The sequence below is a fragment of the Eulemur rufifrons genome, chromosome 7, assembly GCF_041146395.1.
Source record: "Eulemur rufifrons isolate Redbay chromosome 7, OSU_ERuf_1, whole genome shotgun sequence".
Classification (NCBI taxonomy): domain Eukaryota; kingdom Metazoa; phylum Chordata; class Mammalia; order Primates; family Lemuridae; genus Eulemur; species Eulemur rufifrons.
Genome location: NC_090989.1, coordinates 241,612,396 through 241,626,866, shown reverse-complemented (window position 1 = coordinate 241,626,866; position 14,471 = coordinate 241,612,396). Strand labels below are relative to the sequence as shown.

At 37.4% G+C, this 14,471-nt stretch overlaps 2 protein-coding genes across 2 annotated transcripts; both read left to right on the top strand.

Annotated features, from left to right (window-relative positions):
* Positions 1-5,364: 5,364 nt before the first annotated feature.
* LOC138387308 (interferon omega-1-like) lies at positions 5,365-5,952 on the top strand. The gene has a single exon (XM_069474251.1). The coding sequence runs from the start codon at positions 5,365-5,367 to the stop codon at positions 5,950-5,952; it is 588 nt and encodes a 195-aa protein (XP_069330352.1).
* A 6,390-nt stretch (positions 5,953-12,342) lies between these two features.
* Positions 12,343-13,025, top strand: LOC138387307 (interferon alpha-10-like). The gene has a single exon (XM_069474250.1). It carries the CDS (start codon positions 12,391-12,393, stop codon positions 12,958-12,960), a length of 570 nt encoding a protein of 189 aa, XP_069330351.1. The 5' UTR covers positions 12,343-12,390; the 3' UTR covers positions 12,961-13,025.
* The last annotated feature ends 1,446 nt before the right edge of the window (positions 13,026-14,471 follow it).

Here is a 14,471-nt window from a genome sequence, read left to right as displayed (position 1 = left end):
AAAAAAATTGGTCAAAACAACATGAAAATACAACATGAACCAATGAAATCCAGAGAGCAAGAAAGAGTAGCGTGTAATGCAGAAGTAAAAACAGATTTAACAATTATTTTGGAAATTCAGAATACCAAACGTATAATGTCAGATGTAAATAACAAAGAGTTTTACACTGAAATTCCATTCTGCTTGCATGTATATGTGGTGTTCAGAAACCCACTTAATGTCTCCAAGCCTCAGTTATCTCATAAATAAAATGGGTTCAACACATTTATATACTTGTGAATCTTAAATGAACATATGCATTTCAAAGCACTTAACACAGTAGCTTCCATCAACTAAACAGGTAAAATATGGTAGGTATTTTCCTATTTTTCTTCATGTATTAAAAGCTATAGATGAGAATATTATTTGTCTTTTTACAAAATTCTTAGGACCTGTGTCCTACCCTTCAGTAACTGGCTTCCAAAGGAGACAGCCTAAAAAAACATATTCTGTCACAACTTTTAGAGAGGCTCAAAAATTGTCACTCCTCATTTCAAAGAGGTGTCCTATTTATACTGTCACAAAATGGTGGCTTGTATAAATAACTGAGACAGGGGAATAAGCATTTAGGTCAAAGTGCACAAACACTGTGGTGTTGATTTACTGATGCCAGCACCTGGCACATTCCCATCCCCCCTCCCAGCATTCCAGGACACACTCCCACATCACCTGGGTTTCCTTCCTCTGGAGGTAGACTCCCCATAGCACACAGTCATTCACTCCCTTCACCTTCCTGTCCATTCACAGAGCTGCTTTCTGTTGTGTTGTCATTCAGGCTTCGTGGTTTTCCTAAAGAGCAGAGCACCACAAGTAGAAAGCAGAAGTTACATAAAATTTCTAGGTTGTGCAGAAACATCTGCAGAAGAGCTTTTCCTGGATTTCCGTTGCGTATGACATAATAGTAGCTGTGGCTAAAAGGAAAGAGAAAGCAGGAGCCAGTGAGGCTTGTGTTGGGGCTCTGAAAACCTCCAAGGGGAAGACAGGCCCCTGGTGGCCACGTGTGACAAGGGCAGCGACCAAGACTGGAAGGCTGGTTTCAGATCTATGCAGAAACCTTAACCACTTCCTGGGGATTTCTCTTCCTGCTGCAAAAAGGCTACTCCTCAGCAGGAACAGATTCTATGTTGTCATAAGCCTCTTTCCTTACTGTTGGACTATTACAAAGAGAATGAGATTCTGCCTTCAGGCAGGTCATGGACTCCTTGCGATTGGCAGTTATCCGAACAGAGAGACTTAATCCCTTCCTACAGCCTGCTGTGCTGACCAGTGTTCCCTCCCTAGGATCACCCCCTTCCCATACTACTGGGATCCAGGGAACAGGTAGAGCTGCCAATCTGGGCATGAAATCAATACTATCCAGAAAAAGCCCATATTTAACAGTACATTTTCTTTTACATGAAGTATTTTGTCCCCTTGCAGATTTTATTACAGGGGTGTTAAAAGGGGTGCTTTCTCAGAAAGAACTGATGCTAATATTGTTTAGATTATTTGCCCATTTTTAATCATGTTGTTTGTTTTTTTGCTGTTGAGATGGTTAAGTTCCTTGTATGTTCTCGATATTTATCCCCTGTCAGATGAGTAGTTTCCAAATATTTCCCCCACGCTATAGGTTGTCTTGTGACTCTGTTGATTGTTTCTTTTGCAGTGCAAAAGTTTTTTTGGCTTGATATAACTGCATTTATTTATTTTTACTTTTGTTGCCTGTGCTTTTGAGGTCTTATTCATAAAATCTTTTCCCAGATCAATGTCTTGAGGAGTTTCCTCTATGTTTTCTTCTAGTAGTTTTGTTGTTTTGGGTCTTAAGTTTATGTCTTTTATCCATTTTGAGGTTTTTTTTTTTTTTTTTTAAGAGGGTGAGAAGTGCAGGTCTAGATTCATTCTTCTGCATATGGATATCCTGTTTTCCCAGTACCGTTTATTGAAGAGACAATCCTTTTCCCAATGAGTGCTCTTTGCATCTTTGTCAAAAATCAGTTGGCTGTAGATATGTGGATTAATTTCTGGGTTCCATATTCTAGTCCATTGGTCTATGTGTCTTTTACATACGAGTACCATGCTGTTTTGGTTATTACAGCTTTGCAGTATATTTTGAGGTCAGGTAGTGTGATCCATCCAGTTTCATTCTTTTTGCTCAGGATTGCTTTGGCTATTCACGGTCTTTTGTGGTTCCATAGAGATGTTAGTGGAGTTTTTTTCTATTTCTATGAAGAATGTCATTGGCATTTTAGTAGAAATTGCAGTGAATATATAGATTCACAATATAATTCTTATGATCCACAAGCATGAGATGTCTTTCTATTTGTTTGTATGCTCTTCAATTTCTTCCCTTAGTATTTTGTATTTTTTCTTATAAAGGTTTTTCACCTCCTTGGTTATATTTATTCCTAGGTAATTCATTTTACTGTTTGTAGCTATTATAAAGGGGTTTGCCTTCTTGATTTCTTTTTCAGTTAGTTTGTTGTCTGTGTATAGAAACACTGCTGACTTGTGTCAGCGTATGTTCATTTTCTTTCCTGTAAGTTTCCTGAATTCATTTATCAGTTCTGAAAGGGTTTTTGGCAGTCCTTGGATTTTCCTATATATAAGATCATGTCGTCTACAAACAAGGACAATTTGACTCCCTCCTTTCCAGTTTGGATACCCTGTATCTGCATCCTGGGGCTGAGAAATAGGCCCGCTGGCCGCTCCTGGCAAACTCATCCCAGGACAGCACAGTGAAACAGCTGTGCACCCATGTCCTCCCCAAGTAAATACTTTTAATGACCTTAAACAGTGGATGGTACATAATGAACATGCAGTGAAATTCAGTATTATATTTTCATATCACAGTTATTAGTAGTACCCACATTGAGAGCAAAGTTTTTGGAATCATGTAATATTCTCTCTTTTAATTCTAGATTCTGGAAGCACTCTTGTCATTGCCTGAGGGCATTTATTAACTTGGTAGAGTGCTCAGGCAAGGGTTCATGTCCTAGCAACTGGGTGTGGTTGTTCTGTCTTGTGGGAGTTGGTTGGTGTGAATCCTCACTTTTCTCCTGAGAACTGATCACATGTGACCATACAGTTAGAAAGAAGGAATAAGTTCCAAGGATGGATAGCACAGTGGGTTGACTATAGTTAACAAGGAAGTATTGTACGTTTCAAAATAGCTAGAAGACAGGGCTTAAAATGTTCCCAACAGAAAGAGATGACAAATGCTTGAGGTGATGGATATCCTAATAACCCTGAATTGATCATTACACATTCTATGCATGTATCAGAAGAGCACATGTACCCCATAAATTTGTGCAAGTATTATTTATCAATAAAAAATTTTAACTATGCACTCTAATACAATACAAAGGAATTGTCCAAGTGTGGATGAATGAAAGAATAGTCAGGGGGCTGGTCTTGCAAAGAGCTGAAGGCAGTCAATTGACCCAAGATTTGCTCCTTTTTGAGTTTCTGGCAGAAGCAGCTAATTCCCCGCCTTTGTGCAGCTCATCGGTGGCCTTAGTTCTTCCCTCTGCAGAGCCCCTGGCCCCACTTTTGCTGCATTGAATTTTGCTAACTTACACTGGGATATTTTGTCAATAGAAACTCACTTCTTTCACTTACTGTTTTGGGGGGCTTTTCTTTTTTTGCCCACAAACAACTGCCGACCTTTGCTTTCAAGGAAAGTTGACATGACAAAATAAAAGTCTGAAATCTTGAATATGATAGAGAAAAATGATTTGACCCCTTGCCTTTCTTTTATTTTCATTTAGTTGTGTTATTATATCATGAATTGGAATGGAATGCAGAAGCAGCAAGACCAACCTTGTCTAGGAAACCACTGTCTGAAAAGAAGGTACAATAATTTTAAGTAAAAAATCACAAACAACTAAAGAAAAGGATATTTCTCCCTGACAGAATAGCCTGGCCTCACTGCCCTGCCTTGCCAGAGTGAGTCAGATGAAAAAAGAACCCCAAGAGAATCAAGCCGACGGGATAAACAACTGAAAGTTACTTGTTTCTGTAATGAGTCTCTAATGATATACTGTGATCCAGCATTAACATTCACTCCTTTGTAGCCACCTAAGAAAGCTCAAACGTATGAAGTGTTTAATAGTTTCAAGTATAGAACAATAAAAATAAGAGTTCAATAATAAAAGCTATTGGCAAAATAAAACTTAATTGCTGGCTAAAGTTGAAACTACTGCAATTGAATAATTCCTCCACCTACTGAGACAAAACAAGCATTTGCTATCAGCATCTGAGGGCTGATGCCACATTTGATACCTGGAGACATGACTCAGGACAGGAGAATGTCACCACTGAGAACTAGAGTCCTTCAGGCACTCACTCTAGGGGTACAGGTCAGGGTCTTAGAGGATTCATTATTTTGGCTCAAAGAAACAGGCCCCTCCCCAGTAGAGGAGTCTGTGTGCCTGCTCAGGGAATGAGTCTGGAAGAGTCTGGGTTGAGGACACTGTCATTCTAGAGGAAAGGGGGTTAGTGGATATGGTGACTACCTCATGAGTGAGGTGGCGCAGGGAAAATAAAATTATCTTGGGATTAGAATCTCCACACCCATATATACCTGAGAAGAACCAAGATTCTTGCTAGGGGTGCTAGCACAGCCAGAGGAGGACTCTAGACCTCCAGTAAGAAAATGATGGGAAGAAAGGGCTATGTTTATAGAAGTCCTCATCTTGTGGCCCCGATGAATCCTGGCCACATGAACCTGCATGAGTGAGTTCTAGAAGAAACAGAAACATCAGAGAATCTCATTAATTGATAATCATTAGCCTCTGCTGTGAATTAAACAGTGAACAATATTCAATTTTTGTTTCTGTAGGGTCTATTGTCACAGAGGGTCTGGTAAATTCTCAACTAAATACAAAAACCTATTTTTGGATTGAGGGAGGCTGATTTCCTATGTTAAGCAAGAGAGGGTAAAATGTAGCCTTGGGCCAGGGTAAAAAATTTAGGTTCTTACAGAGAAATGTACTATATTTGTTCCTAAAATTAGTATGTGAAAATTTATTGCCCTGCATCCATTTAGCCTTTAGGATAATGTTTCTCATTTAACTGATAAACATTTTTTTCATGTGTCATATCTGAAGTGTCCTGTGCATTGAAAATATGAAGGGCAATTGCTAATCTGTTGTTAGGCCAACCATAAAATATGTAAATGCAACAAAAAAGAGGAAGTGCAAATACAGAAAAAAAAATTTCACAAAAATGAAACCTATCTGTTCCCTATATAAAAGTCAAGCATACAAAGGATGTCTTCAGAGAACCTAGAATCCAAGGCTTACCCAGACCCCAGCTCAGCCAGGACAGCAGCAGCCTCATTTCCCAATGGCCCTCTTGCTCCCCCTACTGACGGCCCTGGTGATGTGCAGCTGTGGCCCTGTTGGGGCTCTGAGCTGCGACCTGCCTGAGAGCCAAGGTCGGCTTAGCAGGAAGACCTTGGAGCTTCTGGACCAAATGAGGAGAGTATCCACTTCCTTGTGTCTGGAGGACAGAAGCGACTTCAGATTCCCCCGGGAGATGGTGAATGGCAGCCAGCTGCAGAAGGCCCAGGCCGTGTCTGTCCTCCACGAGATGCTCCAGCAGATCTTCAACCTCTTCCACACAGAGCGCTCCTCTGCTGCCTGGACCCCGACCCTCCTGGGCAGACTGCGCACTGGGCTTCACCAGCAGCTGGAACACCTGGAGGCCTGCTTGGTGCAGGTGACGGCGGAGGAAGACTCTGCCAGTGCGATGGAGAACTCGACCCTGGCCTTGAGGAGGTACTTCTGGGGAATTCGTCTCTACCTGCAAGAGAAGAACTACAGTGACTGTGCCTGGGAAATTGTCAGAGTGGAAGTCATGGGCTCCTTCTCTTCATCAACAAACTTGCAGGAAAAGTTAAGAAGGAAGGATGGAGACCTAGGGTCATCTTGAAATGGTTCTCATTGACTAAGTTGCCGTATCACACTTGCAGATATATCTTTGGATGTTTCATAAGACTCTTATTTCCATTTTAGTCACAGAATTTATTCAATTAATACACCAAATACTTTGTCAGTACTATCAAGCAAATATTTTTGAAAAATATCCAGCTTCAGGGACATCGGTTCTTAGGAGATGACAGCCTTAATGTTATTTATTGTTTTCTAGTTTATTTATTGTTCTATCTTATCATATTTATAATATTGATATATTTTGTATTATAAATGTATACTTTTATATTTTATTAAAGTTTATGAAACATTTGCCTTTTCATTTTATTGACTTATACTTTTCAGTTTAATAAATTCTTATCAAAGAAGAGTTGTGAAATATTTTTTCTAAAAACACATTTAGAAGCCTGGTTTTTTAAACCCAGTTGAAGGATGGATAATAATAATTATTTACATATTAATTCATTCCCTTCACATCATATATACATATTGATTATCAAAGTGGCAGCAAACAAGATGTCTGGTAGTAGGAGAATGGATAACTAAACTGTGGTCCACTGATACAATGCATTATTATTCTGCACTATAAGAGTGAGTTACCAAGCCCCTAATATACATAAAGGAATCTTAAATGCATATTTCTAAATGAAAGAAGCCAATCTGAAATTCCTACATACTCTATGATTTCAATTATATGACATTCTAGAAAAGACAAAACTATGGAGACAGTAAACACCTGGTTGGTTCCCAGGGGCTCAGAGGGAAGGAGAAAACAATAAACAGGGGGAACACAGAGGACATTTCAGAGCAGGGAAGCTATTCTGCATGACATTCTCATGGTGGGCACATGTCTTTATGTATTGTCAAAACCCATAGATTGCACACCAGGAGTGAACACTAATGTTAATCGTGGACGCTCATTGAACTTTTTGAAAAACGCTCGTAAGGAAAGAGTTCTGGACTTTTGCCAAAAAGAAATTTTCACTCCTTTCAAAGACTGGCTGCTTTTGGTATGAAATATATTGCCTTAAATTTGGCAGATTATTTTAAGAATTATAAGACAACTACAGTTTTAAAAGTTGCAGAATTAATGTTCTTCCTGAGGGGCATGCTACATTTACTTAAGCTTTTACTTATGTTTCTTTACTGATCCACATGTGGTATTTATAGTATTTAAAATATTTCTATCAAATAACATGTTCATCATTACATTGTGTTAAATGTAATAACACTTTCTTCTTAATAGTTTGTAAATTAATGTCTTGTGAGCTATCCAATTTTGCCATAAGCAATATTCTCTTTTGTATATTCGTAATGAAAAACCAACACATGCAGATTTTTATGACTGAAAATGAAGATTAGATGATACAATTCATTTAGAAGTGTTGTGAAAGTGAGCATCAATATATCTGTTTGTGTGCTTGCCCTCAGGAAATAAAGGTGAGAAAGCAAAGATAATTGCTGCATCATTTACATAAGATTTACATGCCAAGAAGAACTTAATAGACAAATTAAGTACATAGTATGCTAGATTTAATATGTAGGTTTAACCATATAATCAACATTGTAATCAAGATATAAAAACTGCACCACCCTAGAAGTGTCCTTTTCATCCCTATTCCAGGCAATCCCTAATGCCCACAGGCAAACACTGCTCTGATTTCTATTAACAAGGATTCATTTTATTTCTTCTTGAATGTACCTTCTGTGTTTGGCTTACTGTGTTTCTGAGATTCATCAATGTTGCTGTTTGTACCAGTAATTTTGTTATTTCTAAGCAGTATTCCATTGAAGAAATAATCTTTAAGATAGTTATGTCTTTCATGTTGATGAATTCTTGGGTTGCTTGCAGTTTGTTGCTTTAATGAATACAGCTGCAATGATTTTCTTGCAAACGATCTTTTTGTAAAAAAACAATAATTTGAGAAAAGATAGCACTAGGTCAATACTGCACACCACATATACGTGTAATCATCAAAATTGGTCAGAAATCTAAATGTAAAAAATGAAACCATACAAGTACTATAAAAATGAATTCCTGTAAAAACAGGTATAGAAAAATATTTTCTAACTACAACTCAAAATACAAAAAGAAAATACAGATGAAAAAATAGTAAATCTGAAAAAAAGATCTTTTTGTAGAGATATGTTTTCATTCTCATAAATAAATGCCAAGGAGAGGAATTTGTGAGATATAAGGTATGCACATGTTGAACTTTATAAGAAACAATTTTCTGAAGAGATTATAACTTTTTATATTCCCATGAGAATGTGTGAGAGTTCCAGTTTCTCCACATTTTCACTAATACTTAGTATTATCAGTCTTTTTAATGTAGGCATTCTGGTTTCTGTAATGTGGTATTGTTAGGTAGACAGCGAGGGATTCCGGGTCTCTTAGTAATAAAATTGAGTATTGTTGCCGCCATCTTGGTCCTGGCCCACCCTAATCCTGTCTTGAGCCAACTGCCATACCTGGGGAAGGAGGGACTACCCTATGAACTGGCCAATCAGAACCTGGCATGCCAGTTGCAAAAGAATGCAGAGGGCTTTCTAGCCCATGGGCCAAGCCACATTAGGTACCATAGAATCTGGCAATTGATCTAGAGCAACCTGCATGCATAGTTAAGACTCGGGTCATGTGACTCCAAACTGTCCAATCAAAGTGGTTCCATGGTAACCTCTGAGCCACTAGGGAGGTCCCAATCCAGTACTATAAAACAAGTCCTCCCAGACCATAACCTCACTCTCTTTTTCCTGAGGCAGCAATGGGTCCGATCATCATCTGTGGTGTATGTGTATCTTGCTCTTGCCCTGTAATCCTGTCTTGCTCCCCCTTCAATAAATTTCACCTCCTGCTTGCCTTACTTTGGTGTATCAGGTCATTCTTCCACCATGGGCGTGCCAAGAACCCACATTTTCAGACTAAAACCTGACAGTATGTCATCGCAGTTTTTATTGGCATTTCCCTAGTGACCAATGATGTTAAGTACATTTCTATGCATTCATTCACAATCCATGGGTTGTTTGTCTTTATTTATTTGGAAGCATTTTTTTATATATTCTGGATAAAAATCTTTTGACACATATATGTATTGTAAATATTTTCTTCCAAATTGAAAACTGGCTTTTGATTTTTTAAATGGTATAGTTTCTTGATTAGAAAGTTTAAATTATTTAATAAACTTTTTATTTTAGAATAGATTTAGATTTACAGGAAAATTATGAAAATAGTACAGAATTTTCATACAACCCACATCCAGTTTCCCCTATTATTAAAGTCTTACCTTTGATAAGGGACATTTGTCTTAATTAATAAACCAATATTGATACATTATTCTTAGTTTTAACCTAATGTTCTTTTTCTATTCCATGATCCCATCCACGATACCACATTACATTCAGTTTCATGACTCCTTAGTCTATTCTGAGCTGTGACTTTGTTTAGAATTTCATTGTTTTTGATGACTTTGACAGTTTTGAGGAATTCTGATCAAGTATTTCATAGACTGTCTCTCAACTGGTATTTGATATTTTTCTGATGATTAACTGGGGATATGGGATTTTGAGAAGACCATTTTTAAATTGCCACATTTTTCACAGCATTTCTAGGTGGCATACTGTTGACACAGCTTACCATTGTGGATGTTCAACTTTATCACCTGGCTGTGGTAGTGTTTGTCAGGTTTTCTATGGCAAAGTTACTCTATTTCCCCCTTTTCCATTCTGCTCTCTTTGGAAGAAAGATACTGAATGCACTGCACATCTAAGGAGTGGAGAGCTTTGCTACACCTCCTGAAAGGTGGAATATCCATAAAGTGATTGTATTCATCTTCATGTGAAATTTGTTTCTTCTGTAATGTTTAATTATTCGATAATTTATTTATATCACCATGGATTAATGAATATTTATTTTTTACTTTTAAATATAATCAAATACTACCTTATTTTGTTGCTCACAGTTTTCCAGGGTCAGCCACGGTGGAGCTCTTTCAGTTGGCTCCTCTGTTCCTTTGACATACTCCCGTCACTACGTATGTGCGACTGTGCATGTGTGTTCTAGCACTTCCCTTCTGGCACTCTAAGATGCTCCAGGCTCATATTGTATCTATCCTGCCATAGTCCTAGAATTCACTATTTCTCCAAGAAGTCCTGTCTCCTTGACTAGAAATGGTATCAGTGACCTTGGTCTGGGTGCTAGATGTGCCTGTTCCTACTCATATGTCATTGCTTTTAGCCCTTCTCTAGTGACAGAGCGATGCAATAGATATGTTAAAACCAACCTTTAATAGAAGTATTAAAACCAGCGTATTTATAAATATTTGTATGTGCAAAGACTGCGTCTATACTAAGGTAAATGGGTTCATTCTGATATCTCCAACTCTAATCCATTACCACAGGAAACATGCCACCCTCATCCCCTTATCTGTAACCCCTCACTCCATCAATGAGAAAACTTACTCTCACCACTTGACATGTCCTTTGAAATTATTATTATATCAATTCCTTGCTTCTTGTTAGAGCTAGGACAAGAAAAGTATTGATCTTCTGAGTTTATTTATCCAATAGGGGAGAATATGGTGCAATTAACACTTACCATTATCCAGAGAGAATATTGTACTCTTGAAATTCGCCTTTCTTTCATGTTTCTTTCTTTTCTTTCTGTCTTGTGGTTGGTTTGACTTCCTCAACTTTCTGTGAAGGCTGCATTCAGCAAAGCTGAAAAGAGCCCCTGGACCAGGAATGTCTACTTTTCTTCCAGCCCATGCCTGCTCAGCACCTTTAGCTACAGCCCTCCCAGCACTTTGCTTCTGCTCTTCCCCATCCCTTAATCCATCTTGGCTGGGCTCAGTGTAGCCAAGTTATATGTTGTCATTGTTTATTCTTGGTAGGGTAGTGCTTCCTTTCTATATTTTTAACTCATTTAGATACACACTTGTTGTATTTTTGTCCCCATTCATTAGGATGAAAAAAGTAGCAACTTTTGCTTTCCATGAAAATGGAAATGAGAAAGAAAGATATCTGGTGTCTTGCTTGCTATGTAGAACAATTGTACAGCCCATTCATTCCGTTTTATCTACACTCATTTAGAACATTTAGGGCAAAGATGGTTTCCTTTGGTTTGATATGAATTAATTAGGCTTAGAACCTCCGAAGGTTTGTTTGGAAATTTGAACTTTAATGCAAAAAAAAATTTTTTTAATCAATGTAATGATGTTTTCTCAATTCGTATTCTCATTGAATACAACATTGCTTCCGAGGGTGTGGAAATTAGTTCCTGGAAGTGGAAACAAATCTTAAATGTTACAATGTTTTGTGGACCTCCAAAGCTCAACCCTATTTGTGAAAACCTTACTCCCTAGTATTTATTGTTTTCGTTGAATTTTCTTGTATATCACATGAGAAGCATTGACATTGAGTTCATCAAAGATACAGAAAATGTATCTAAAATCAGTACTACAAACCTACAGTGAATGGATGGCTGTGATTGGAGGACTTTCTAAGGTTTACTAGGTCTCAAAGTCACATCACGGGGGAGGTAGCCTCTGTATACATATGTGTTGTCATTGGCTGTCTTCTGAAGGTTCTTTTGTTTGACCCTTAACATTTCTCACTGTGTTGTGGGCTTACAGAATTAAATACAAATTCTTTATAATTTGTTTAATTCTACTAAAGTTGCTCAACATATCAATAATTATGTGAAGCAGCAAAGAGAAAAAAATCACGACAATATCTGGATTAATATTTAGCAGCTAGTGAAGTCAAAATGTTCTTATGTGAAGCAAAATTAAAAGTTAAGTACACTAGAAATAAATGTTAAAGAAATAATTTAAGTTTTAATAGTCTTTAGCAGTTTTGAATAAGTTGTATTTCATTACATTAGATATTATATATTTCATAATTTGAGAATGTGTTTATGTAATTTGACACATTATTATTCATATAAGTAAATAAGTTAGATTAAAGTCACTAACCAAATTTAGTTATGAAATTAAGTTAAAAGTCATTAGATTTTATATTTAGCTTTTTACTTTTAACTTAATATTTTCATTTGGACATTTTTAACCCCGCATTGAATAAAACAAATAAGCTTTACAATTCGTTATATAAAAGGTGGAGAAATACATAGAAAAAATAGATGTATAATATATCTGTATTAAATTTTTATTCAGGGCTTCAATTAAAATCTGAAAAGGGGTCAAGGAGTGGGGGAGACAATAATGAAAACAAAATGGTTGAGAACCACTGCCTAAACCCATGCAGAGAGTGCATGAAGAAAGCAAAAACAGAAGTAGAAATTAATGTGGGGACATTCAGAAAATGGAAACTAGTACGTTCCCTATTTAAGACCTACGCACAAAGCAAGGTCTTCAGAGAACCTAGAGACCAAGGCTCAGGATCACCCACCTCAGCCAGCCCAGCAGCATCTGCAACATCCCCAATGGCCTCGCCCTTGTCTGTACTGATGGCCCTGCTGGGGCTCAGCTGCATGTCCATCTGCTCTCTGGGCTGTGATCTGCCTCAGACCCACGGCCTGGGTAACAGGAGGGCCCTGAGACTGCTGGCACAAATGAGGAGAATCTCTCCTCTCTCCTGCCTGGAGGACAGAAATGACTTCAGATTCCCCCAGGAGGAGTTTCATGGCAACCAGTTCCAGAAGGCTCAAGCCATCTCTGTCCTCCATGAGCTGGTCCAGCAGATCTTCAACCTCTTCAGCACAAAAGACTCATCTGATGCTTGGGATCAGACCCTCCTAGACAAATTCTGCACTGGACTCTATCAGCAGCTGGATGAGCTGGAAGCCTGTCTGATGCAGGACGTGGGAGTGGAAGAGACTCCCCTGATGAATGAGGACTCCATCCTGGCTGTGAGGAAATACTTCCAAAGAATCATTGTCTACCTGAAAGAGAAGAAATACAGCCCCTGTGCCTGGGAGGTTGTCAGGGCAGAAATCATGAAATCCATCTCTTCATCAACAACCTTGCAAGAAAGATTAAAGAGAGAGGAATGAGATGGTCCAACATGGAAATGATTCATATTGACTAATAAACCATCTCACACTTTCATGAGTTCTGCCAATTCAAAAACTCTCCTATCTGCTATAACCATGGTGTGAATTGAGTCAAGTGTTTCAAATATTTTTAGGAGTGTTAAGCAAGATTGTCTTCAACTCTTTAGGTACCACTGGCTGACAGATGACCATGCTGATAAATCTATTTATTATGTATTTAAATATTTATTTATTTATAAGATTTAAATTATTTTTGTTCAATAATATGTGCATTTTTATACTATGGTTGATTCAATAAAATATGTTCTCCATATATAGTCAGTTTATTGTTTTGCTTTTTTTATTAAATTTTTACTATAGAAAAGTTCTTGTATTTGTTTATCCTTTAAAATGAAATGCCTAACTTGATGTATAACCTAATTAAAGAATGGATGATATAACTCATTCTTTACCCATCATTCTTACATTCGAGTTATAAGTAAAAAGAGATTTTCTCTAAACTAGGTTGTATGTTGTAGTCAGAATATAGAGGTGAACACAAAAAATATGGTTCCTTCTCTCTTGTAACTTTGATTTTTGTAGGGTGAAAAAACTAAAAACAATAGTCATACTTACCTCATATCAGTTATGTTAAATGCCATAATGAGAAGAAGGAACAACTAACTAATAAAATCCTCTCAGCAGAAGATAGACCAAAGTATGTCAGGAAATAAAAATAAATGCAGGGATATTCTTTGTACATTGGCTATTAAATATCTCAGTGAAAATGCCCCTTGCCAGTTGGATACATGAGTTTGCAATTTGCAAGGACTACAATGCCAGGGAGTTCATAACTGACAATTGAAAGCTCCAAAATAGAGGTGGTCATGTGGGGAGAGACAGGAGAGGGAGAAAAGGACTTAAATTTGATTCTGAGGACCTTCCACATTTAAAGGGAGAGGAGAGAAGAGCTGCTCTGGAAACAGAGGTGCAATACCTTACATTAGAGAGAAGAGGGAGAATGGTGATGAAAGTGTATTTAAGAAAAGAAATATGCTTAGAGAAGAATCAATGGACTTATGGAAAATGTGCATTGAAACTGCAGACGACATCAGGAAAATAGATGGCACGACGATGTCAGTGAGAGCTGGTTTGGAGGAATTAATCAGTAGAAACCATATTGGAGTAGGTAGAAGAGAGAATGAGAGAAGAGAAATGAGGAATAAGGTACACAGAACACAGTTGTGAGAGGTTTGCCTTTGAAATGGAGGGGATAAACAGAGTTGAACTTGGAAAAGAATGTGGCTTATTTTTTTACCCAGATAGTTTTTCCTTTTCAAAATATGTATGTCTCTGGATAGATTTTATGTCTTTGATATATTGGCAAATCATATTAATATGCTTAATATATTATTTATTTTAAATCATAACATATTAAATTATTTACAATTATAATTGATCATTATTTTAATACTATGTTGAGTATCAGTAAAACTGGTAAACTTCCTGCATAAAATAAAATTGGGAAACTG